The following is a 27,850-nucleotide window of genomic DNA, read 5'->3' as shown; positions in this document are numbered from 1 at the left end:
TCATTACGTTCCAAATCCCTCCTCGTATGGCTGGGCGCACCACACGATACTACATCGTCTCGTAACGCAAAACTCTGGCGTATCTGATGCGCCGTACATCAAACGTGAATTCAAATGGGTGGATTATAAAAGTATTATCTACAGAGCTTCTCCTTCCAGCTTAAAAAAAAAAATCCATGCTTTTTCATCGAAACACAAACGCTTTTTTTCAGTTCGGATTCAAGAGCCAATTGAAAAAAAAATAGTACCCTCTGCTTATCCATCTACGCCAGCAGAGTCTTTGCTCGCTTTGAAATTGACTCGCTCTTGGTACGCGTGTGAGAGATGCTCGGCACTTGCGTCGTAAAACTAAGGCAATAAATATCGAGATTCTCGATTCTATTCTATTATTTTTCATCTACCGGTATACGACATCATCCTAGAATCTTGCCACGAAAGATATGACGCGCCCGTCACAGGGCATTGGGTAAAATCAATTCCGACCATTGCACGAGAGTATATACTTCATCTATTGCGGGGATAAATAATCTCGATCTCAAAGTATGAAAATTCATACGGACGCTCAGGTCTCGAGATACTCAAAAGTCACGGAGACCTGGAAAAAGAGGGATATATATGTATACCTAACAAACCGTAAACCTCAACTTGGAGTTCTATCGCAAATACCCCGCTATTAAAATCTTTGCTCAGCAAGGGTGCTAATTTCTATCTCTTCCGTGTGAAAGATAAATTGCAACGAAGACTTTTACTCCGCTCTCTTTCTCTCTCAGCGAACGGGATCCGTTGCCAAGTTTATCCGTACAGACACACACTCGGACAGCCGTGGAAAGAGAGAAGCGAGTTTCGAGCAACCACACCGAAGCCGTGAGAGTAAACGCCCTCGAAAATCAGCGTGCGCGTATGTATTTGTTTGTCCGCGTGTTTGTAGCGCGCGGGACCGAAAGGATATTTCGAGCGTGAGTGGGGCGATAAAATCTCGAGCGCTCGAGTGTCCCTTTGAATTTCCCCAGATACGCAGTCGAGCGAGAGACGCGCTTGCATGGGTACGAAGCTCAATCGCTATTGGATTTCTAGGGCTTGAAATCGGAAGGGATTGTCCCAGCGTTTGTTTAATAGATCAATCAGGCTTGCAGATAACTTCACCTCATTGTTCATTGAAAACATCACTTTGACGGATAAATTAAATACGTATTTTTTGTAGATGAGTTCGAGCTTCGTTTTTAAATTTAATCGTAATTTTCTGCGTTTAGCTTATTCATTTATGTATAATATACTGCTGTGTTCAAAGCATCTAAATGGGTCAAAAGAGGAGAAGATAGCGCCTGCATAAATTTCGTTTGTTACAGGTGTCAGGGGAAATTGACGTAGTTTGAATTAAAGTTGCTCCAACAGTGTATTTTGCACTCAAAGCGAAATAATTACATCCACGTGAATCACCAATGACGGGATGTCACGTGATTTTGGAGTATTTCATCAAAAATATTTCGTATCAAATTGTTTGATGTGGATAATTGGGTAGTATGAAGGATGCGTACCTTGTAGCAACATTAAATTAATTCCACGAGATTATGAATAAAAGCAATGTTTACGTTGATGTCCATAGTCCAGGACAGTTTTACCATCGTCATGATTAATTTTTCATTTGATCACTTAAATTTCGTAAATTCCTTGAAAATACTCAAAACAATCGCATCACATGGTTGGCAAAGTATTTGAGCGCACTAATAATGTGTAATTTTAATAAACTGAAACACTAATTAGGTCAATCAATGGATGATTGAAAATTAATCATGGGTAAAGACTCGAAATTCGAAATTACACGAGTTAATTAAAATTGTAAAAGAAACATTCAGGTCGGTGAGTATCACGTAGTTAACAAGTGAGGAGTACCCAATTAGGGAATCTTGAAAGTTGTATATCTCCTCCGAGTACAGTTTAAAGTTTCAAATTAATACATCTAAAGGTACAGTTTCTTTACAAGAAGAATCTACTCCAAATTTGTGGCTTCTTCTTCTTTCGTTCAGTATCTGATTCGTTGATTCAATTGCAACTCCCGTATACTGTAAAATATTTATATACAACCCATACCAAAGATGGCCAAAGTTTACGATCATTGGTGCTACATGAAAGACAAAGTGAGTATACTTACAACAATTTAATTAGATAATTTGAAAACAATGAATGCTATTCAACGATTAACACCAACGATCTCTCAAAAAAACTGCGCCAAGAATGGATTGAAAAATAAAAAATACGCGCCTTTTAAACGTGAAACATCGTAACACTGGTGAACTATTGCGATAGAGGAAAAAAGCATTATCCGCAAAATTCAATCCCTCGCTTGTAGTCACGTAAAAAGCGTCAAAGGAATATCTTCCCGCTTCTCGCTCGACGAAAACAATAGCCATGAAATAAAATTCCTCCACCCCTTGCTACAAAATCTTTCGGATCAAAGGGCCGCGCGCAACGATTTCTCCGCAATAATGTCCTGCAGCACTCGTGAGAATTGAGCAGATTTTCTTTTCTTTCTTTCATTTTTTTTTTTTTTTTTTTTTTTTTTTTTCACCTATAGGTGAACATACGCGTATAACCTTTATTTCGAGGCACGAGCTGCGGTCTTCCAAGCTCGTCGATTAATTTAACGATTCACTGCCGAGTGGTGTTGGCTGAAAAGAGGCGAGCGAGTACATGCAGAGACACAAAAGGCCAACAGTCGTTGGATTGAAAAAAAAAAGGGGGGGGGGGATCATTGACACGCTACCCACACACAGACACACACTGGCAGGAGAAAACGCGGGCTTTCACCTTTTGTGCGCAGAGGGATATCCTACGGACCGCAGAGAGGGCGCGTACACACCCACCGATAAATCCATTAATCCTCGTCGCTTGCCTCTCCTCTCTTTTCTCTGGCGCTCGAGTGACACTTTGCAACCTTTTCACCGCTGTCTCTCTCGGCTCGATCGATTATTCCGGCGAGCGATCAAACCGCGCGGAGCTAGGCCGCCGCTCTGAAGTATCGCTAGCGCTGCTAACTATTTTGCTGACCGATTTGCATACCTTTCTCTCCGGGACCTTCATTTATCAACTTGCAACTGATGAAAGTGCTGCAACGGATACTTACTTTTGTGTGCTCGCGAGTTGCGAATACTTCGATCGCGATGCTAACGGAAAATGAGATTTGTGGCTGTTCACCAAAGCTTGGTGCAAAAATTTATTATTCTTCCATTCCGGAGAATCAGCTGATTATAATTTACACCTAAAACATAGTTTATCGGCACAATCATTCCTCAGGACGTTTTCGTTAGAGCACAAAGTTTGTCTACAAACAAACGCTTTACATTTGTTGCACAACAAAATTTGATCCTTCAACGGGGGTGGTTCTACTATTTCACGTTTTGCGTTTAATCAACTTTGAATGATAAAGTTTCCCATACCATTGAGCTCGAATTTGATGAACAACTTTGTCTTTGTACGAGAACCCGATAGTGGTGGACAATCAGAGTAGTTAAAGGGGAACTAGTTCCCTTTTTCTTCAATACAACCTCACAAGTTGACTATTTACAATGTGTACCATCGGGAAAAAGGTCGAGTTGTTAAATTTTTTGGGGCAGCCGTACCCAAAAATCCAAAAACGGACTTGCAAAGAGAAATTTTTAATCCGCACGGGGACAATCGATCTCCGTAGCGCATCAACGCTGAGCCTCCCCCGCTGAGAAATTCCAATTACAAGCGTCATTCCCGAAAAAGCGGCTCGAGTAGTGTACTACACGGACCCCCGAAGTTTCGCCTATTAATAAATCCCAACCAGAGCGGGTTGCTCGAGCTTCCGCGGTGAAGTCTCGTTTTGAAGTTCCAAAGTTGGGCCCGAAAACTTGGGCGTTCCCGGCAATAGATGCGCAAGTAAACTTCTTGGGCGATATAAGGGGGGCTGGATGACTTGTACCGGCGGCGATGCACGAAAGAGCAAGGGTGCCCGGTTCTTTGGAGAAATTTTCAGGAGCGCGCGACGAGAATCAGGGGGATCGATGAACGCTGCCGCCACTCGCGCGACTTTTTCCGCAGCAGAGCTGCTCCTCCTTCCGTTGCTCTACTCCTCCTTCCCCCGGTGCATCACAGAGACCAGAGATTTTCGCGAAATCTGAATTCAAGCTGGCGTTTCTCTCTTGTCCCCCCGCATTTTCTCGAGAGACATTTCGCTCCTTGTACACCCCGTGAAGAGAATATTCGCGGTGCATTGGCCCGCCTTTCACCGCAAAAAGAGAAAACTTTGCCTCCGCCCGACACAAACTTTCGCTCGTCGCGAACGGCAGCCCCGATTATTACCCTCCTCCGTGCGCCTGCCTCTGACAGAGCGAGGGTCATTATGTGCTCCTTTTTGTTCCTCCCCGCGTTCTCTGCGGGAAAACCTTTGGTAAAACAAAAAAAATATACATCTAAAAATTCCGAAACCCTCCCCAATACCGGTAGCCACCGAGAGGACAAGTAATAATCACAAGCTCGCTCTAATGACGATCGTCCTATTTCCCATCATCGGCTTTTCCCCCGGTAAAAGAAGCCGAAAGGAGAAATAAAAACAGCACTGAGGCTTCTAATCAAACAGATCAATCGAAACGGGGGGAGCAGAAGTGAGATAAGAGCAATAAATCAATCGGAGCCTTGATCAACCGGCCGCTACTTCAAATCTCGTCTAGCATCATGTCCCCCTTGTAATGAATCGACGGGAATCAGCTCGAAGAAGCAACGGACTCGTCAGCTTTTGAGTACTGCACGACGTTACACGTGTACGTACGATTGTCGTCCACTGACTTTTCCCGGCAATTTCTTCGCCCTGTACGGAGGAAAACCCCTAACTCCGAGAGTCCCTCACCGGTCTATCTGCTCCTTTTTTTTCCCCCTCCCATCCCTCCCTTTTGACAAACAAATGACCGTACAATACGAGGTCGGGCGTCGAACCAGAGCTGTCCGCTACTGTATTTACTTTGTGCTCTCGGCTGGTAGAGATCAGGTCTCCCCCGAAGAGGTCCTTGGTAGAGCGAGGGAAAGAGATTGTTGGGGATCAGGGGGTAAAATCAAATCCACCGCTCGAAGAGGCAAACAAAAAAAAAGCAACAATAACAACAACCCCCGGCAATAATCCTAGAGAAAATAAGCGTCAGCGGGGGGAAATATGTACAGATATATAGGTGCACGTAGGTGCAGTCCCGTAGCAGATAGTAGAGCGGGAGAAAGGGTGCGCGAGATTGTGAGCACGCTTGCGCGAGTCCCGGGGGCGGCCGCGTCTTCCCTCTTTCTCTGCACCGTCTGCGCGGGCAGCGCCTCCACCACCACCACCACCACCACCGTTGCCATACGTGTGGTACACTGAAGCCCGGCAGGCTTTTCGGTACAGCCCGAGCTGCTGCTTCGCCCGGGTCGTGCCAACGACTACCCTCCCATTTGGCCTCTTTCTCCGGCACACGCGCGATACCAGCGATTCTCTTGCTCTGCTCGCTGATGTACTCTGTCGCGGGCGTGTGGGTGCCCAGTGGTGGAGGCTCCAAGGGACGAAGCAGAGAGGGAGACGCCGAGTGCTCAGTATCGCTAGGTCCGCCGCCGCCGCCGCTGCTGCTGCTGCTACCGTGTCTCCGCGGGTTTAAACAAGCTGCAGCACGGGGCTCCTCGCGAGGGACCCTCCCCCTTCCCCCCCGAGAGTGTACATAGGGTCCTCTCACTCGCTCTGCGGCGCCTTCAATTCTGTTCGGTTCTCCCTCTCTCTCTCTTCCTCTGTCTGCGTGTGCGCGGCGGCAAACGCCTACCTACCTACCCGTCGCTGGGCCCCCTTTGTCTCGGTTGTTTGTTTGTTACTTTTTTGGCTTTTATTTGATTTACCGAGCTGCTGCTGCTGCTGATTGCCCTTTCTTTATTTTCATTACAATTATTATTTCTTTTTTTTTTTTTTTTTTCACAACCATCTTTTGGAAAGGAGAAGAAAAATCATGGTGCTCTGATCTTCAGTTTGTGCCTCTACGATATGGTTACTGCTGCTGTTGTTGTTGATTATTTATGTGACGGTTGACGAGCCCTCTTTGCTAGTGATCTGTGTGAAAAAAAAAAAAAAAAAAAAAAAGGATAACGCTCAAATGATTGAATAAATAGTAAATCGGTCCGAATTGTGTGACGAATGGCCAAAGTGGCGTGCAAAAGTTGCTGGAGACAAGGGCAGTAGTGGGCAACAGCCATCGTCGAGGAAATAGACACTAGGAGGACAAGGAGGAGGAGGGCTCCCAACAAAGACGGCCGAGGCATGCCAGCAGCAGCGCTCGCTGCAGCATGAGGACGTCCTCCTGCGTCAACTACTACGTGCTCTGCCTCGTGTGCTGGGTACTGCTCGGCATCACCGGTAAGCTCTCTCTTTCTGTCCCTCTATCGAACTCGGTCACTGGGTTTTTGCCCCGTTGAGAGGTTCAAGTGCTCCGGTTTTTTTTCTTTTTTTTCCATTTGCATGCAATGATACGTCCGGATCATCATCATCACCAGTGACATTAAAAATAAACCGTGCTCGTTATACTGGTACTTTAATGTATCTGGTTGAAAACACAAGGTACACGCCACTTGGTCATCTCGGAATAAAAAACCAAAATTGGAGTCGATTGTAGGGCGGTTGCCTCCCAGCTTCAATTTTCATCCGAAGATTAAAAGTCAGGCAGTGTTGTTGTTGGTTTTCGTGCATTTTGTATCCTTTCGTAACTCGATACGTGACGGGAAACCCGAACCGATCGTTTAAATTTCACGAGGTGAGGAAAGGAACGTCGACCACCCGGTTCTCCGATGATTTTTATGTAAAAGCGCGCGAGTTTTATTAAAACATCGATTATGAATGCACGAATCACCGACTACGGTGGGCGGAGCGATGTTTCGAAAAATCGATCTCTGTGAGTTTTCTCTTTCCATTCTAAATCGATCTGATGGATTCACCGAGAGAACAGTTGATTGTGTATCATCGCAGTGTATTCGATGTGGAGCCGATCCATACAGAGGCAAGACCGAAGGACCTGGAACGTGGATAGTATACAGTAAACGCGGGGCGTAGTCTCCGGCAGATACAACCCGTGGGCTTGATAAATCCAAATCCCCGCCACCACTGTACCTATACAAGTGTAACCTGCTTACCCTGCGAGGTTTGTTTCTCTCTCGTGGCCACCGACAACTGGCCCCTCGAGCATTTTTTCTCCTCCTCTGATCTCTCGCTACGATCGATCTTCCGCGTAAACATACAGCCAGTTTGATGACGCGTGTGGAGTACAGTTCATTCCGTCTGTCGTGACCATACTCTGGGAGTCCCTTTTATCCATTTGTCTCTGCTAGAAGGGACGACAACCCCCCCTTTTTTTTATCCAGAGGAATATAGCAAAAAAAAAAAAAAAAAAAAAAAAAGGGTACCAGACGGGCTGACTTTCTCTCCCTCCGACTTTTTGTTTTAATGGCCGACGCTCTATCTGATTGGCGGGCCGATTGCCATTACTCCGCGCTGCGAGCCGCTGAAAGTCGTTTACTGAATTTTTAATGATCGCAGCTCGTTAGACCGAAACGCCGGTGACATCGCGAGTTATGGATGGACTTTTAATTGATTAGATCCACGTGGAACGATCGTCGAACGAATAAACTAACGAGATGTCGTTCGGGAACTTGGTTTCACGGCTTTGTTTTTGATTCGAGGGAGTAAGTGAATCTTAACTCGAGCGAGATGCAGTACAGTAATACAGTTTCGAGATCGCTGTCTCGTTTGGAAGAGGTGCAATAAAATAACACTATCGGAGTAATATCCCCTCGAACCCCCCATTCGGAGGGTAATGAAACGAGGCGAGGGGCCTCTCCGAGGGAGGGAAAGCGAGGAGGAAACGATACAAAACGACTGGCCACGAATAATCCGAGGGGCCGTAGAACGAGAGCACATTCGGACGCTGGGAGCTCCATCGCGAAATAATTTAAGCGCGGTTATGGCCTCGTTAACACAATCGCCATGAAATTGCCGTACTTACACCCAGTCCACGGTGTACCACTACTTTCCCCCGCCCCCCCCCTCTCTCTCTCTCTCTCTCTTTTCGAGCCGTTACGTCGTAATCGCTGGTGATTTTTCGTACTCACGTATACACGCACGTACAATACGCCTCCATGCAAACAGCTCTACGCGTATAAACACACATCTCGATCACGCAAAACGGGGAGGGGGGAGGTACGTAAGACGGGGTAGGAGTAAGAAAAATCGATAAACAAAGTACGAACGGCTGAAAAACTCGGGCAGGGAGTGTACATAGACAAAAAAGCTCGTGGAAGCGCCGAAAGAAGCGGATAAACGTGGGTATGTACGTACGGGGTGGAGAAAAAAAAAAGAGGACCACTCGCACCCGGGGAGGGAGAAGGAGAGCCCAAGACCCACTTGGGCGTATGCCATGGTTCCACGTAGCTACAGCATCGGAAGTTTTTCCCTCTACCAATCCCCCCCCCCCACCGCACGGCCCGCGTGTTTGAATATCCGTGAGGCTTGGGTGTGTTTAACACGAGCGGCAATCCAGGGCGGGTAAATCACAAGGAAAACAAGCGTCGAGCTTTCGCCCGATCGGAACGCGGGTGTATCGTACGAGGCACCAAAGCAGCCAATTACACGGTGAAACGTTGATCAAATTGAGGGTACACGGGGTAGGGGGTGTATACATACATACGAATGATCGAGGGTAGTAGTCGAAGCCAAGTACGCGCGGACGCTATACATCCCACCTGAGAGCCCCGTCCTTGAGACTCCAGAGATCCTCTTGGTCTCGCTTCTATTCTCTCCTCTCATCCTGATTTCTTTCCTTTTTTTCTCCCCCCCCCCCCTGCAGGGATTCGAAGATCAGAAGCTGAGAGTGGTAGTAGGGCGTTTAGCGCGTTAAACTCGAGATGACCGAGTGCTTCTTTTCTCCCTGCCCGAAACACTTTACCGGGGCTGATGGACAGCATGGAGCGCGCATTGTTAAGTACACTCCCACTCGTTTTGTCGTCTCACCTCGGATGAGGGTGTGCATAGGCTGACTTTCTGTATTATTCGGACCGTGGGCGTGTGGAGGTTGTTCGGAGGAACGGAGGAAAAGAGAATCGTTTGTTGTGTCAACTCAAAGTGAAAAAAAAGAGCTTTGTCTCACGCACCCCGAATTAATTGCCATTTTTGTACATGAGTTGACTATTAAATGTCCTCGGACTCCAGTTGCACTCCCACTTTCCGGGAAGTCGAATAATCGTTGGGATGCTTTCCAGTCAGTCTGCTTTGTCCAGGTGACGTGCCAAAGATTTCGTCTCTGCTTTATTATTCAACCCGTGTGGCGAGCTTTTTGAGTCGCTGCCATTGGTGATGTTTTCTGGATGATTGGCTCCCTCGTGGTGTATACACGCCCACCGTGCGTAATCAAGTTCTTTTCAGAGAGGAAGGGTATATGGTCGCTCTTCTCGCCTTTCGCGCGAAATGGAATTTTCAATCGCACCCAAGGAGCGCGGGAGCAAACAATTAAAAGCGAGAATCGATAAATATCAAACGAAGAAAGTGGAGCGAGGGGGCCGCGTCGGTTTCCTTTGACGAGGGCTCTTCGAGATTTGTTTCCTCATTTGAAATTCATTGGTTTCTTCGGCCCGGTCGGGCTGCTGCAAACCGCGCCGAATGAGAATAGCATCGGTGGCTGCTGGATCTCGAGGCGCGGCGACATCGGTCTCTTTCTCCTACTTGTTTTGTGCAAGAACAAGCCACGGAAAGAAACACGACCCGGAGTTTCATTCGCTCGCTTCGTGGGGTTTGTTTCTCGAGGGCGAAACTAAAAATTTGTACGCCTCGTTGAATTCTGCACCGGGGTTTTTCCAACTAACTGTATCTTTTCTTTAACACCAATACTTAATTTCACGAGACAAGAGTACAGATTACGGTGGCCCGGAGAGAAATTAAAAGTAAAGACGCAGCGGTGATAAAAACCAACGCTCCCTCGCAAGCTTAATTTCCCGTGTAATAATTCGCGGTGGAGAAAAACACGCTTGCGCCGTACGTACGATGCAAACAACGCGCTCTCAAAAAAAAAGCCAGGGGTATGACAAAGGAGAGAAGGAGCTCCGCGTGAAAGTAAAAGCAAACGCAGGGGAGAGCGTGCCAGAAGAATTATCTTGGAGACAAAGGAGTTCGAGGGCAAGGGAAAAAAGGGCATCGGCACTCTGGGGGGTGAAAAAACAAGGACACAGCGTGGTAGACCAACGGGCCCCGGCAAGGAAAATAAGAGGCTCAGCCGACCGCGAAATCGCCACGCAGAGACACAGTGGAGCTGTTGGTCGCGTCTGTTTTTGTTTTTTGTATACGTACGCGCGGGCTTTTAGCGGGTGACTGCGCCCGTAAAGCGATATCTTTTTTTGCGCTGTGCCCTTCTTTTCCCAGTTTTCGTTTTGTTTCTGTCTTCCAACACAAAGGGGAAGCGAAAAAGTGTCCCTCTTCCGCTTTGCGGGGTCGTCTTATTTTTTTTTTTGATTTTTTTTTTTTTTTTTTTGAGGAGGTTCTCATTTTAGTTTTTCGATTTCGTTTATTTTTCGGTTTTTTGACGCTCTCGCAGTTTTGTTATTTATTCGGCTGATTGGTATGCAAATCTCCTGACATGGAATAAATTTGTTCGGAACGCGGGTGTGATGGTTGATTTATAAAATACAATTGGACGAGCAGCTGATTCAATTTTGACAAGTGGATTTGGGGGCAAGCGTGAACCTTTTTTATTTCTCTCCTCACAATTTTTGAGTTCTTCATTTCGTTCCATATATTCTATAGCCCGATAATCATGTGACTTTTACCGTATAATTCGATACTGCAGCTAAAAATTAACGATCCACGCAAGTCGTGGTGACACGTCTCGAACACTCGCTCGGTATTTGGATAGCAACCAATCAGAGGGAGGATCAATGGGCGCCAATCCGCGAGGGCGAGTAACCCTAGACGCCGGGAAAATGGAGAAGGACGGATCGATCGAAATAATTTAGAGGTGCGCTTTAACAAATTGATAGTGTTTGTCTTGTCCGGGGCTCTCCGACTTCGATCCATTCTCCAAATTGCTAATCGCGCCCTAACGCGATTAGAATGTCATTAACAAAGTGATCCGGGCTTCGAATAATCATTGATCCCTGCTGATTCGAAATTAATCTCAGTACCGTGTAGCACAAAATTAACATAACCGTGCATCAACGTGGGTTCAAACAATTTGGTTAAAGCCATTTTTTTTAAATTACAATAAAGCATATCAACCGCGTGATTAAGTTCTTGAGAAATAATCCAATTACCAAAACATCAACTTGCAAGTGAGACAAAGCAAAGATTAAAAAAAAAAAAGAAAATGCTAATCGTGTACCACTGCGAGATGCAGCTCGAACGCTACGCTCCTCATTTGAATCAACACCCCTTCCACGCGTTGCACGAAGAAAGCGAAACAGAAACTCCGTCACCACAGCAGCCTCCTGCGCTTAATAGCGCCATAAACATAAATTGCCTCACTGTCGCGCTCCCACGAACCTCGCATCACTTTTCACCGCCAATTAATTACGCCAGGGAATGCAAAAGAACACCCCTCCTTGGTTAAACGATGAAAAAAAAAAAAAAAAGAAAAAAAAGAAAAAGAAGCACTCCATCGTGGAACGAGCCGTTTGCTAGCCGCAGGTCCCCGTCAGGGAGAAAGATCAGTTACGTGCGGCATACTTTATTGGGTAATTAATGTCAGGGGGACACTGGAATCGATTAACGGAAGAGTGTGTAGGCGTGTGTTTATCTCTGCTATTCAAACGCACCTCCTACCCCGGATCTTCATGCAAATCACTCTCATCAATGGCCCATTGTACAGTGTCGACATGTGTGCCCACGAAACAGCTCGTTGATGTTGCCACGCACCTGTTTTTCCGGATCTTGTAATCCTTCGACCTTATCCACGTCCAAAGCGCCCGCGTAAGCTCCGTGTTTTTCCCTAAACGGCGTTCTGCTCGAAACTGCTAATTTGACCCCCCCGTTCGCGAGGAGGCGATGCATCAAAAGAAAGTTCCATAAAAGCGTCGTCGTGACGCAAACGAAAAAAGCTCGGGGCAGCGAGCTTAATAATAATATTTCTTGACTTTCTCGAGCTCAAATGGAAATCTCCTTCCCGCTCTTTATCCCCCTATAGCCAGCGAGCTTAATCGTCTGCCGTTGGAGGAGGAGGGGGGGGGGGCAGCTGGAGTGAAAATAATTGCACCCCCTCCCCCAGCTCGGCTCTCAGGGGCATAATCACGCCATAAATCACGAGAGCCCACGCAAGCTCCGGTGACTTCAAAACAGTGTTTTTATTTCCCCTGCGTGGCTCTGGATCCAGCCCCGGCTTTGCGAAGAAAAAAAGGAAACGGGTGTTGTAGAGTCCAGCTGGAAAGAAATAATAACATAACCGAGGAGTACAAAAGGCCCGGGAGTTTTACGACGCTCGGGGCTTGATCTTCTATTTCTTGCTTTCTTCCTCCGAGTTCCGAGTATTGCCTGCCGGCTCTTTTAACTCCATTTCGTTTTTGTATGGCTCGTGTATACGCGTACAGATACGTAGACAACGGAAGAGGAGGCGAAAGAGCAAAAATAAGAAAGCAAGCTGTCGTATAATGGAGAGCCGGAAAGTCGGCTTGATGGAGCGAATGAAAAGGATAGGACCGCGCGACCTCTCCCCTGCGCAGTGTATTGGCGTTGAGAGGGAGAAAAGCGAGGGAGAGATGGGATGTCGAAGTCGAGAAAGGGAGCAGGCTCGAAGGCGATTTTAATTTGAATTCGTTTGTTCGAGTATTATTGCGAGCCACTTTTGCTTCCTTACGACGCAATACGTGTACTTTTTTTTTTTTTTTTCCTTTAGCTCTTATCTTATTGAGCCTTGCTTTACTATTTTGTTCGCCATTCGTCGTCGTAAAAGTCTTGCTATTAGGATGGATCAGTTGGTACGATATTGCTTATTAAATGCGCAGTGGGACGTATTTCGTTTGAAAGTCATTTTTCTTCCAAGTAGTAATATACGTGTTTGGTCAGACATGCTAATTTCATGTGGATTTTTCAGTATTTCGCATGTAACCTATCAATTACGCTCCGACTCGTACATTCTTCTTTTCTCTAATTATACAACAAATACGTCCCAAATTTATTTCTCAAAAAGTTATAAAGTATACGAAACTCGGATACACGCAAGATCATGAAATTCGAAACTCCTGCTATGTTTTACTTATTTGCCAGTTTTTTCGAAGTAGAAACGTGCAAATTTAGTCAGACTTACGAATTTAACGTTGGTTTTTTAGTGTTTCATATGAATTATGTCAACTCCTCTTTGATTTACAAATTGTTTGTATGAATACTCTACTCATACCAAACGAAAGCAATTTCATCAAGAATAATATGGTTCAGAGTTTTCCCTCTGCTCTCCTAATAAAAAATGAAATATGCTTCAGATATATTTTGAAAAATGGAGGATGAAGTACATGAAACTTGAGCGCAAGAAATTTGGGACTCCAATATTTTACGTACTTTTTTGGAAGTAGAAACATCAATGTTTGGTCAGACATACAAATTTGATGCGGTTTTCTTAGTTTTTCACTCTATATTTCACTTATGTCTCACTTTTTTTCCAAGTAGAAACGTGAGTATTTGGTCAGCCATTTCATGAGAGTGTCAAGTTTCGTCTAAGATACATTAATTATGTTTTAATATGCGCATAGTTCATTCAAATATTCTATACATATAAGATACATGCACTCCTTTCAAAAATAGCAAAATTAAAATATCACAGCATTCAGAGTTTTCTCTCTCCTTTACTTATAAAGGAAAAAAAAAATATATGTAGTAAAGAAAAAAAAAAAGTCAAAAGTACACGAAACTCGGATGCGAGAGGGGAGAAAGGCCGTGAAATTCGGAACTCCTTCCATTAACCTGAAAAACTGAAAATTACTTTTCCAAAGAAGAACAAGAGTCCACGAGCGAAAGGAAGTAGAAAAAAGAAAAAAAGAGTCCCTGTGTGCTATTTCTATTTCCGTCCACTCGTATTGGACGCAGCAAAAAAAGGAAGAAAAAAAAAAAAATTGTCACACACATCAGTGACGCAGCGCGAAAACGGAAAAAAGCAAAAAATAAATCCAAGTAACTCCGAGCCGTTGGATGACGCGGGTTGAAAAAAAAAACGCATTTATCGAAGATACACCCAGCCCCCGGCCGACGGAAGAGATAAAGACGCGCGCTATCGGCGACTCGCGAAACAAAGCCCTCGCGAACAAAACAGCCCTGCCTCGATGAGAGAGAGAGAGAAAGGGAGGAAAAAAAACAGAGATATCACCAACAACGGCACCAAAGAGTGTGTACACGGTCCATCCTATCTCCAGAGAGGGGGACTTATCGACTTGCACAAAAAGCGTTTATTCGTACGCGCAAAGAGCATCGAGTAGAAAAAAAGAGGCGAGCGTGGGGTCCGATAGGATTATTCGGGCCTCCATCGTCGGCAGCGCTGATCGGCTTTTTGACCTCTTTTCCCCCTTTTATTTCCTTCCTGTAAAGGCACCCCACAGTTCAGCTTTTGTTCCACTACAAAATAATAACGCACCACCCCCGGGGCTCGCGAAACGTGTTATACCGGCTGGGTCGTACACGCTCCGCAGCTCCTATTAGCAACAACAGAGTCCCGGTAATGACTGCCCGTCCGATAGTTGAGCAGTGCGGAAAAACTTCCGTCGCAGCGGCCATCCGATGCATATGGAGTCTATTTTCAGTACTCGTCGTCTCTCCAGGCGAAGGGAGAAATTCACTCAAAGGGGAAATAAAAGAGTGGCCGGAACGTTGTTGTTTTTTTGACGGGGAAAATAGACGAGCTCGCGTGCCCGTAGCGAACGCGATCGATTTCTAATATTTTTTCCTCGAGACGCCAGCGGTGGCACAGATTAATCTCATCGACGGCTCCGCTCCCCTTCATTTTAATAATAGAACGCGCGAAGGGAATTTTTTTTTTTCGATTTCTTCCCACGGTCGCTCGTCCGGAATTAGTTCCCAGGATTGATTTGGTTTTAATTAACGGTACACATCCGTGGACGTAGGATGCCCTTAATTTTCTTTTTTCCGCGCGAATTAGATTAATTTCCAATTACGCGGTTTCGCGAGGGATCCCGCACTTTGCTCTAACTCGTTGCATTTGACTTTTTTATTTAATATCTGCCCGCGTTCATAATTTTTTCCAAGGGATGCGTTAACCAAAAAGTAGGTGCGCAAAATTTCGCTTCGCTTGGCTAAATTCGTTGCTAATACGAACGCAGCGACGAAACGAGCCAGTATTTTGGTCACTGTAATAATTTCCAATTAATTAAAATATTTATGTATTTATTAACTTAATTTAAATTAGCAACGGGTCGAAGCCCGAGTACATGTATGATAAACCGAATTTCAGTGATGATTTACACTGCGTTTCGAGTTTATTTTTCAAAGTTCGTGCTGCGTCACTTTTTATCAGAATCAATTACATCAGAGTCAACACAACCCACGGCGTGTAGGAATATCCCTCTAAAACCAACAGCCGGCAGGTCTCCCCTCGCTTGTCAACAAAACGATGGCATCAGAGCCAGACCATCTAACCGATAAGGTTCCCGCACGTGCGCTAAAAATGAGCGACGACACTGGTATCGCCTCCATCTTACTCTTTGACCCGCTTGTCTCTCTGTTGGGGTAACGAGCGCCACTTTTGCTCTATGATCGAATTTTCATTCACGCGATCGCGTACCACCGCGTACCCGCATCTGATCAAAGATGCGAGAGCTTCTTTCGGTCGTACATTGTAATTCCCTACTGACGCACCTCGACGGACTCTTATTTTCTCGAGGTGTCAAAGAGAGCCACTAAAATTTTTTTCAGAAGAAAGTAAGTTCTTGGTAACGCCAAGTGGGAACCACGTCCTCGAATAGCGCGCTCGGGCGGCTAATTGGCAGCTGTCCGGAAAGTTTGGTGTACACGAGTCGGGAGCCCGGAAAAACTAATCGAATTCATCGAAAGGCCAAGCGGCGCCCCAAAAACATTTAATAAGCTCGGGGTGGGTTAAAAAATTTCCCGACCCTCGATGCGTGAACGTGGAGGGCCATAAATTAATCGGGTCTTTCAAAATTCACCGGAGGTCGAAAAGTTTTTCCATTACTCGGAGCCGAGTGTGCGCCGGGGGTTTCCGGTGCCTCATTAGGGGGCGTGTGTACTTACTTTGCAACTCAAACGCCGGCAAGTTCAGTCGGTCGAAGGAGTCAAAGTGCGGGGGAGTTTTATGGGTCGCTCGGTATCGAAGTGAATTTCGAAAGGGAGAAAGTTAATTGGTTCGATGTCCGTGGGAAATATATATATATATATTTTTTTTTTCGTGAATTTTCAGGGACAGCGGGATTTTTTTTACAAGGCCAAGAGTTTCACTCGAAAATTTTAACGCCCGAATGATGCGAACTTTTCCACTCGGGCACTTTTAAACGCAAAACTTCCGATTCACCTGCCAAGTGAGTATTATAAGATTTCTCATAATAAAAGTCGTTCTGAACTTTTTAACCAGCAAATTTTTGATGCCCCCGTAAAACGAACCCTCGCAACACGTACCACTCCTCTCTCTCTCGTCTAGCTGAAACTTTTTCGCGGTAACTTCCTTTCTTCGCGAAAGGGAGGATAAAACAATCCTCCAGCCGAACGTCACGCATCTGCATGTAAATAAACCCCCCATCAAGAGGGTTGGGATTGAAAAAATAAAAGAAACCTGGATTCGCTTCCTATCCACGGAAGAACCGGTTTCTCATGTATTCTCCGATTTCCTCGTAAGTGCAAATAAACACTCGCGCGCACGTGTGCACACACACTCGAGGAGTCGAAGAGATGGAAAATTGCACGTAAACCCCGAGAGTGATACGAAGCGACGAATGGATTTACCGGATGTAAACAAACTCTGCATTATTTTCCGCTCACTTTTCCATCCAACACCACCGTTCATTTAAATCGGTTCAAAAGAGCCATCGCGCATTGAAATATCAACCGTTCACCTACACCCTCCTCGAAAGAGCAAACTCAAGCAAATAAATAACACACCGAGGCGCCGTTTCGTGAAATTCAGCTGCCGGCCATGTAGGCTGAGCCATGCCGACAGGCGCAAAGCTTACACTTGAATTTTGAGGGGCGGTTGGAAGCTCGGGATTTGCGCTTCTCCCGAGCTCTCACCTGCAACCTCGTCGCTCGACGCGTGGATTATCTATCTTTTTTGTTGTTGGTCTTGTAGTCGTTGTAGCGAAACGAGGGAGTAAAAAACAGGGTGAGTGCTGTTCTCTCTATCTTTAGATCTCGGAAGACATCATACCCTGGGGGGTCGTCGAATCATCTCGGGGTCGAGCGATCGAGAGGAAAGTCTGCTCGAGTGCGTGTCCTCAATTGCAAAAGCAAGAGATACCCTTTTTACTCGCTACTCATTAATTTAGAGAGCTCGTAGTGATCCTCGCGATCGAGCTACTACGGGTGTACGGATGCTCTTCGAGAATGGCTATTGAGAGCAATCGACGAGCTATCGGAGCGATGATTTCAAGGGCCTAATTAGGACCAGCTCTGAGGTCAAAGAGAGGCTTCCGAAGGCCACTCGACGCCGCATCCCACCCCAATGGTATTGGCACTGATGGTAATAACAATCGGATGTGAGAAACAAAATATTGATCATCAAAAGGGGGAGAACAATGCAAGAAAGTCAGTCGTTTGCCATCGGTCGCCGACACATCAAATGTGGACAGATAAATACAACGTACGCTTCCAGGAAATCTCCTCGCACTCAAAGGAATGGGCGATCAATCGTGCACAAATCGGCACCGCCAGGCGTGATTGAGCTCTCACTCGATTAGCGAAAGAGAGATGCGCATATATCGGTCGGTCAACCCTCGAATGTACGTACAAATCAAGTGTTCCCGGCAGATCGCAAGAAATACGCGGCATCGCTTGATTTATCCTTTTGATATTAATAACACGAAAACGCGTACCCGCGCGAGAGGGCTCGAATGGCCTGAGCGCTTCAATTACCCCCCGAGACTCGCAATTATATCCCCTTCCCTCGGTGCTATGGATTTGTGTAGGGAAACTCGTCGTCGCTACGAGAGCGATTTTACGTGCTTGGAACGGGCTAATGTCAATTAACGCCCCCCCCCCACCTCTTCCAACAACAACGACTGTCTGTCGAGTTTCTCTTTCATTTGGTTTCACCGTGTTTTTAGCTACCTCTGTTTACCAGTTAGAGACTCTAGTGGTACTTGCAACTCTTTTTACGAGGCTCTCTCCAAGTTGTTCTGTTTTTATTTTTTTTTTTTTTTTTTTTTCGCAGTCATGGGCCCGAGAGCACAGGGTGCGAGGTCATTAATTTTTTTTCCCCTAGCGTGGACTCTACCAACACTCCGTGCTTAAAATAGACGAGGTTTTTTTTCTGAATAATCAAATGCAGAAATATGGAAGGGGGGGGGTTTATTCCAGCGTTAATGTACAAGTCGGCGTCGAGTTGAAAAATCTCGGTGGCTCATCGTTCTCCGTTCGCGTACAACATAATATCTTGTGAAACTGCAATGAAAACTTTTTCTCCGCCAGATTATCTCTCCCCTCGCAACCAACTCGGCCTTCCTTTTTCTTTCAACGACCATTTTGTTCCCCCCCCCCTCCTCCTTTTTCTCGGCGTTTCGTCCAACTTTTCTATTGTGGCTTTGAGGGAATTATAAGTTTCTCTTTTTAATTAGCCGACTCTTTGCCCCTCGACGAGTTCACGCACTGCTCGCGAGTCCGAGCTGTTTTATTGGATCCCCCTCTTCCTTTGTGGGACTTTTGAAATGGAATCCACGCGTAGTTCGGGATTCCGCCGGACTCGTTAACTTGCTCTATCAGAAATGGAACATCTAAATGTCATTACTCCGCGGGGCCAACTTGTTATTTCCGCGCCTTTTAATAACCGCACTCGCAGGGGAAAACTTTTTGCTTTGCTTGCTAACACATCGTCTACTTTTTCCCGTTTCCCTGTTTTCAATGCAGCCCACAGTGTCATTATTTGTAGCGCAAAGTAGGGGAAACAAACCAACAAACAAAAATTTTCAGTAGAGTAATTGTATTTCTCCTCAAGTAGTACGGCTCAGTGATTAGTCAGACGCGAGCTGATTGCTCTATTTCCTTAACCTCGTGTACACACACGTGGTATTTAAGTCTACGCCAGACACGTGTTTGCCAATCCCTCGCTAACAAGAGCTAATTAGATGCTCGACTACGTGGCTCTCTCTACCTCTGTTCATCAATTTTATAAATACAACTTATACTCGTAGATACGAGGAGGGAGCACCAACACCTTTGGTTCATAAGAACTACGATAACCAGAGCTAATTGAAATTCCTCGTAATGTCAGCTAATTGTACATATTTGAAAATCGCGCGTTCGTGTGCCTTTTCAGCCGTGCAGCTAAATTCACAGTCCACTTTACAAAAGAGAGGCCAAGTGTGTGTTTACCATCCGCGTAAACAGCGTGTTTTGAAAACTCAACAGTGGACAAATTGTGCCCACGAGAGACGACCGCTCGACGCGATTCAGAGCGTGCACGCAAAGAGTTCCCTGCATGGTATACGAGTACATTCTCGTGGGCACTTCAGACTGCACGCGATCACTCGTGCATGGATTGGCTGAGTGTGCGTATGTGTACATAAACTCGCAACGGGCTCGGGATGCTTATTATAAGCTCCCCTCTTTGGTGTTGGTTGTCATTGCTCGGGCACTCTTTGAGTGGGCTTTTTGCAAATAACCTCCGTATACGACCCTCTCACAGTGGAACAAAGGAACAGCTGTTGATTTATGTGATTTGCTGCGGACAATGCGATGTATTGGGAACTAGAAAGGTCGATCGATTGTTTCAAGCTCGCCCATCGAAACAGGAAAATGGAACAAGAAAATCATTTTACGTGTAGACTATCGAATGGACAGTAGCATGTGTGCGTACACGTGGTGCAAGGACTCTCAATCTTGGATGCATTAGAAACACTTCTTGTCGTATGTGTGGTCGTGTTAGGTGCATACCGTGGGTCGTATGCGTTGCTTTGCATTGGAATTCCAACGACTACGACGACGCTATGACGGAATGTCAGAAGGAAAGAGGACAAGAGGGTGAGGTATGGCTTCCGACGTGCCTGTGTCCTTTGTCCGTTGGGAAAGCTCCTGTTGGACTACTCGTACGCGCGCAGGATGCTCTATCGGGCTTTGCCAGAGAAGCTCGAAATCACGCATTTCTCTATTCCTGTTGCTCTCTGTACTTTTGTCTTTTGATGTCACGAATTATCCTACATGAAAAACTGCATCGCTTTACGTGAAAATGGAAAAAAAAAATTATTTTTGTTTTCAAGTTTAGTGTTCTTTTATTAAAATGAGTGATTTTTGACTAAAATAGAAAGTGAATCATTCATGTTGGTTCAAATTTGTTTTTAATCCATGTTGCAGGGGTAAGCACGAAATCTCACTTGCTGGTAAAACGATACGGCGGCCTCTATACGGGTCCCTACATCGACGCCCAAAACGTGACCAACGTGACCGTCCAGCTCGGCACTTTCGCCTATTTGCCCTGCAAGGTCCGACAGATCGGTAACAAATCGGTAAGTTAATCTCTTTGCTACACTCTCGTTCGAGTAGATTTGACCTAATTTTTTTTACTCAACCTCAAGTGTTATAGTTACCATCACAAGATTCTTACGATTCGGGGACCGATAAGTGTGAAAAAAAATGTCGATAAAACGTTTTCTCATACTGAATTTTACTGCTATAATCATGCAAACACATGCTCAATATCACCTTTTTCAGTAGCTCGACACTTTTCATTTATTTTCTCGCGTACAGATGTAAAAATTATTCAAATTCGGTTCGACAAACGTCGTAGTCGTCCTTGTGAAAACTCATAAAGAATTCCATGGCTTTCAGCCGATTGTGTCTGTCAAGTTCCTGACGATTTACCGCGCGTCGCTAATTTCCAAGAAAAATATTGACGCGTGAAATGAAATATTTCGAGCGTAAGCCACCGATAGCACTGGAAAAATTTGATCAGATAAAAAAAACGCATGAAATTTTTGACAAACAACGTCATGGGCTTGAAAAAAGGGAAAATCCCCAAATCTCGTCCACCACGAGGGAAAAAACTTCGATCTGATTACGCTTCCGTAAACGCGAGATCCCACGTCACGTACATGTTTGGTATTGTTTTTGCTTCCCGAAATGTCTTTGCGCTTTTCAAAAGACAGAAGAGGGAGGCAAAAAAAAGCTTACGTGTTTGATGACGAAAAATAATATCCCGAGTAGAGGGGCGCGCAATCTTCGCGAAACAACAACGCCGAGAGTTATTGTTTGTCAGGCGCTTTTGTCTTCCTCTTACAAACAATTTTTTTTTTTTTTTTTTTTTCTCAACATCTTTTAGGTAGGACAATTTTGGTTTTCTATTTTCTCGAGTCACGTAAAAACATCCCACGAATTTTTATTATCTTTCAACAAAAATCTTGTCAACGAGTAATCGTGTATTATTTTTTTCTTTGATGATTTTATAGAACATTGTTTCCATATCGTCTTTCCAAAATAAGACCAAACACATATTTTCCTTAATCTCACAGGAGGTCCTGATTCCCATTAAAAAATTCCCGTGAATCGTTCCCACTACTTCCAATCCAAAAGTATAGTACGAGCCATCAAATAACTCCTTTCCGAGCACCAACAACTTCCCTCGCCTGCTTTACTTTGCAGAAATTATTTTTTATGAAAGCCCGTCATAAAACTCCGCGGAATCGCTTCTGGCGCGGGCTTCGAATTCGTTGTCAGAGTTTACGAGGCGCGCCATAATGCAGCGCAAAGTTAAAGACAGAACGAGAGCGAATTTTTCCCAGTTCATTTGCGTAAACGACTCCGGCGCGCCTCGGCACTTCCTCCTCGAGTTTATTAGCACGGCTCTGGAGCTGAGAGGAGGACCTGCTCCACCCGTCCACTGCCTGGAAACTTACTGAGTGTGACACTGTCGTGCTAGCTTCTTCTTTTTTTTTTTTTTTTCTTTCCCATTGCTTTTAGACTGATTAGAGCACAGTTTTGTCAACTTTGTGCGCGCCCCTGCCCCTTTGAGTTATATTTATTGCATTGGGCGACACGAGTTTTTTTGCGGTTGGACAGTGGTTTTTGGGGAAAATAATAACGACGAGGAAAAGAATAATCGAGGGTGCGCTCCTGATGGGCGTAACGACCCAAATGAGGAATTTAATTTTACGAATGGGCACGGAATATGAACGTTAATTGTGGCGCGTAATGGACGCGACGACGCATCGTAATTATGAAAAGTGTTTCAAGAGTTTCGAAAACTGTCGTGACGAATGGACCGTGGATAATGCTGCGGACGCGGGATTACGGAATCAAACTAATGGCCGGTATTTCCGAGAGTTACCGCACGTCCAATTAATTTCCAACGGTCGATGGTACACACGCGAGGAATCACGAGTTTGGAGGAGAACAAAAAAAAAAAAACAATTTGGAGTCAATAAATTTAGAGCTTCGTTACTTAAAAAGGTAAAATCGTGATTTTCCGAATAAAATTGGCAAACTCGGAAACTTTCCTTCGCTTTACAAGCGATTGATGCAAATTAAACTTGCAAACTATCCATGACCCGTCAAACTTTGGGCTCCATGGTGTGCACAAAGGCTTTTTCCACTCTCTACATTTCCCGAAAGTGCGTTATTTCTCATTTCGAGCCCGAGTATCAGGGATACACGGCATCTTTGCCGTATCGAGTATTGATTTTGGTAATAGTTTCGTTCGTGACTCCGCGCCGGCGTTGTTTCGAGCTTTACAGCGAAAGATGGAACTTTAAATGAAATTCCCTTTTCGTCGACGAAAATCGGAAGAACGCAACGAAGGAAAGTTTGACAAGCGCGAGCGGATCCTTTGATTGCGAAAAGCTCGGATGGAAAAATATTTTCAAATTTGCATCGTCGAAGCTTTTTTACCGCGCGAAGCTCTTTCGATCGATCATCGCTATTGAAATACTTTGTTAAAAGTCAGGTAGCGCACGCCACGGTGGGCTTGATTTGCCTGCGCTTGTTCGCTCTTTCATTGTTTGAACCAAAACATGTTTTTTGCCTTCTCTTCTTCGGTTTTTTTTTTTTTTTTTTTTTGTTTGTTAGAAAGCCCTCTTTTATTTTGCATCTGAACGATAAAACCCGTCCACTTCCAGCCGACGTGATTCCCATTGTTACTCTCACTTTGGTTCAAACGTCGGCATCTTTCCGGACCCCTTTCTTGGCCCTTCTTTGTGTTTTTCGTTTGGTTCAACAGGTAGAAAATTGTTAGCACTTGAAACACCATGGAAAGAAAAACTATGTCGTTGCATTTGTTTTCGTGCGTATTTTTTCGATACATAAAACTAAAATACTTGAAATGGCTTATGTATACAAATAAAGCTACCGCTTGTATGATTCGAAAATCATCAAAATTCATTTTTACACTTAGTATATGATACTTCATAGAATGAACAGGGATTATACTTCGTTTTAAAAACTAAGTACTTGGTGATTTTATTTGAAATTGTGTTTTTTCTGGTAAAATATGAGACACTCCTGTGGAGTAGTCATAAAAAACTTGAAGCATGAAAGTCCCATGTCCCATCGCTGGAAGCGTGAAATTGTCGTTCTCAACGATTTTCAAAATGAGTTAGATGGCCGAAAGCTGTAATGAAAATACATATCACCAGTGGCTTCTGTTGTATGGAAAGTACTCGGTGCGACAGATGGTACGAAAAATAGAGAAAAATGGGCTTTGTCACAAATCACGAGGTTGTTTTTTTTTTTTTTTTCCAAGGCATCACTAATTTGGTGTCCCATTGTTGTACAGGTGTCATGGGTGAGGACGAGAGACGCACACATACTGGCAGTGGACAGAACGGTGTTCATAGCGGACGACAGGTTCGAGTCGCGCTTCATCGACTCGACGAGTACGTGGGCGCTCGTGGTCAAGTACGCCCAGGAGCGCGACGAGGGAGAGTACGAGTGCCAGATATCGACGGAGCCCAAACTCAGCCACACAGTTAATCTGACCGTTGTTGGTGCGTACGACTTTTATTTTATTTTTTGAAATTTGTTCTTTTTATTTTTTTATCTACCGATCATGCATATTTTTTTTTGGTAGCTTGATTTTATTTCAGTTCACATTTTATGGGTTATACACGAGAATCATCATGATAAAGAGGTGTATGAATTTTCGGTTTTCGATCGTAATTTTTTTACAGATGTTGTAAACTCCAACTCATTGAGATGATATAAAATTTTAGTGATAAAATCTTTTTGCATACGACGATTTGTACTGATAAATATACTCACATTGATATTCAATGTATTGAGTTGTAGAATGCGTGAGCGCAAAAAATTTTGTGTATTTGATTTCCTTAAATAGAGATGTATACAAAATCACTGTTAGAATATATTTTCACACTACTTAAAATTTTCTATCGTGTGAAATTTTTCTTGCAATATTGTATGGTGAGGCTTTTAACCTCGCGAAATTTTCATAAAATGTGTAATAACAAATGGTTACAATTTATAATTAATTTACGGGGCATACATTTTAAGTTCAGTAGTATAATCAGTGTTTGGTCAGACATACGTTCTACAAAGATTTTTCGCTTCATTGCAATAATATCCAACGTTTTACACCTTTCACTTTATTGATTACTACTATTACACAGGATGATGTTTTCAAAGCCTTATCCACAACAACCAAATTACAAAATTTGTGATTCTTATGATCTACTGATAAAAATCGAAATTCTTGACGATTGCTTGCATGTGAATCCGGGTAACGGAATTTCATTCATCGATCATAACTTCTCATCATACTTAATTTTTAAAGTTAATTGTGTTGACAATCTCTATAAGTAGTACCATCCGTATTTGGTCAGACGCCATTTCTACAATAACGTTTTGCTACGTCGTAGCATCATCAAAAACGTAGTGTCTTTTTTCCTATTCCCTTGAAATTACTCCTATAATAGACGATACTAATTATGAGATTTTCATGATCCAGTGCCCAAAATCGAAATACTTGGCGACAAGGACTTGCACGTGAATCCAGGCAGTAAAGTCGTGCTGCAGTGCGTGATCAAGCACTCGCTCGAGATACCTTTTACCGTGTTCTGGTATCATCATGAGCGCCAGCTACCTGATCAGCGTCGCAACCGCATGACCATACAAACGAAGGTAATCGACGGCACGAACAATACCGCGAGCAACCTCACGATCGAGAACACCGTCCTCTCAGACTCTGGCAACTACACCTGTCGGCCTAGCAATCTCGACAGCACGAGCGTACAGCTTCACGTGCTCAATGGTAATCTTTTTTTTTTTTTTCACCATAAAAAACAAAATTTCTCCGCTCGATGGGATGTTTTTTATATTTTTTGCGATAAGCATTCTGAGACATCGAAAAACTTGCAACGATCCGAAAATTAAATTTCTCGTTGTATTCATTAAAAATTTGAAATATTCGAGGCACAATGAAAATCTTGGGCATAATGACTAATGGTATATATTCGCGTATGAATAAGACCAGGGGCATTGGGTACATAAGAATTTAATAAAAAATACGATTCTCCGGCCATAAAGGAATTTCGCGAAAATAAAAAGAAAAAGAATATCTCTTCCGGGAGAACGTATAATGCTCGGCGAAAATACACGCGCGAGAGGCAGATGATCTTTGCTCCAACGTAATGTATACAGCACGTTGAAAATTTTCAAATATTTGAATAATACGTGTGCGAGCGCGTTTGAAAGGAAAGGTAGTATCCACTTTTGGCACGTTCTGGGAAAATCGATAAAGCCAAGGAGTGTATTTCGTTTTGATACGCGTTTAACAAGGAGCTGGGATTTTTATTGACGTGTCGACATGAAAATTGAATCATGTATATTGTCGATGCAGATCGTCATCCATACGTTGCTTTTTGCAGTTACAACATCGTGATATCTTGAGAAGATAATTAGTCAAAAAGATTTTTTTTTCCTGCTATTTTTATAGACATAACCTTTTTTCCGATTAAACGTATTTTACATAATTACTTGATTAGAAAGAAAAACATATTTCCTACAAAATAATTAGCAAAAAAACTTCTTCCCCGAAACGGTAGCTAATAAAATTTATTTTCTCTGACTCGAAAAGAAACTACTTATCATTGTGACTGTAGTAGTTGGTCCTATTTTGACTCAACTAATTACGCAGGTGAAATTTTTTATTTGTTAAAATATTCAATTGATTGATTTTGAACTAAATAAATAATTAAAATACTCTAATAGAAAGTAACAATATGATTAACATTGACCAAGACGCGTTTTTTTTATTTTTCTCATTTCCGTACAGGTGAGCACCCGGCAGCGATACAGCGGGGCATAAGCTCGGTGCCGGGCTGCTGTAGATTCCTGTGCTGGTTCGCTGGTGCCCTAAGCCTCACGGCAAGCGAGTCCGAGCGAGGCCGGTTTTGCGGTCTGCTGCTCGTGGGCTTCGCCGTCGCCGTCACCCAGACGTATCTGCCGCCGACGAGCGTCGCCTGGACCCGATGAAGAGGAACGAAGACAGAAGTGAAAACAATTAGCCCTTATCCTCTCCCTCCTCCTCCTCCTTTTATTTATTATTACTATTTTTTTTTTTAATTAATTAATTTATTTACGAAATAACGTAACTTATACATAATATACATAATGGAGAATGAGGATGGGTGCAAAGAGGCCACAACTGTATCCTTGGCGGATAGAAGCAGCTGATGAGGGAAATAAATGACGCGTCGTTTGTTTGCTCGTCGTCTTGGCTACAAGTCGGGCGTGCATCGAAAAAGAAAATTTGTAAGATAAAAAAAAATGAAAAATGACTTGTCTCTGTGCTCGCAGGTTCTCGACACACGATCGTTGCGAATTAAGCTCGGACGAATTCTCGATTCATGGTATGCGATTGAAGTAAAAAAAAAAGCGTACTGCAAATTATTTTTGTCACGCAATGACACTTACAAGGAGTCGCTGGAGGACTGTCATTACTGCGCTGAGAACTCCACGATGATTTAAAAGTACGCTAAATTGGAGCTTGCAGTTGGTCGACGCGTGCAATGATTAATCTTGTGATGTATACGAATACCATCGAGCTAATTCCAACTATCGTTTGGCAAACTGATTTTTCTTTTTGATATGTATACATATTCGAGCGATACATCGTTGAAATGAAAAATCGTGTCGATTGTATTTGTACACGTCTGCGAGTGCAACTTGAGACGACTCTGGAATTTTGAGAGAATAAAAGGTGTTGATTCGCTCCGCGCGCGAAGAAAATACCACCAACTCTGGCTTATTTGGCCCAAAAATCTTGGTTGTATTTTCTTTTGGGGCACGAAGAAAGTTTGGGAAATAAAAAAAAAAAAAAAAGGAAAAAAAAGAAAGGACAGAAAGCGGACCGAATTCACTCTTTTAGAGTCACTTTGCGCTCGACTACGTGTCGAGTGATTTAGATCGTCGCCGAAGAAAGAGAGACGAGGAGCAGGAGAAGAAGCAAAAAGCGAACACACGGAAGGAGAAAAAATAATGTTGGTGAAATATGGCTCGGGGCAATGGGAGGGGCGAATATAAGTCAGTCGTTCCACTTTGGCTCCCGGCCAGTTGTCGTGGTAGCGGAGTTTCTGAGCGGGGCGGTCCAGATTTTGGCAGAGCACGAACGCGGCCTGGAATCAAATTTGCGCGCAGAGGACTTATTAAGTAACTAGCGGGGAGAAAAAGGCGGGGACAAATCCATCTCAACGA

General features: G+C 44.2%; 1 protein-coding gene across 1 annotated transcript; it reads left to right on the top strand.

Annotated features, from left to right (window-relative positions):
- The first annotated feature begins 5,880 nt into the window (after positions 1–5,880).
- Positions 5,881–27,380, top strand: LOC106639797 (zwei Ig domain protein zig-8). The gene is made up of 5 exons (XM_014353568.2): positions 5,881–6,379; positions 20,504–20,655; positions 23,916–24,126; positions 25,104–25,406; positions 26,430–27,380. Exons 1-5 carry the CDS (start codon positions 6,310–6,312, stop codon positions 26,627–26,629), a joined length of 936 nt encoding a protein of 311 aa, XP_014209054.2. The 5' UTR covers positions 5,881–6,309; the 3' UTR covers positions 26,630–27,380.
- The last annotated feature ends 470 nt before the right edge of the window (positions 27,381–27,850 follow it).

This window comes from Copidosoma floridanum, unplaced genomic scaffold (genome assembly GCF_036245765.1).
Source record: "Copidosoma floridanum isolate Cflo_tuat_1 unplaced genomic scaffold, Cflo_Japanese_pri ptg000001l, whole genome shotgun sequence".
NCBI lineage: Eukaryota > Metazoa > Arthropoda > Insecta > Hymenoptera > Encyrtidae > Copidosoma > Copidosoma floridanum.
This window is presented reverse-complemented; position numbering and strand designations above follow the sequence as displayed.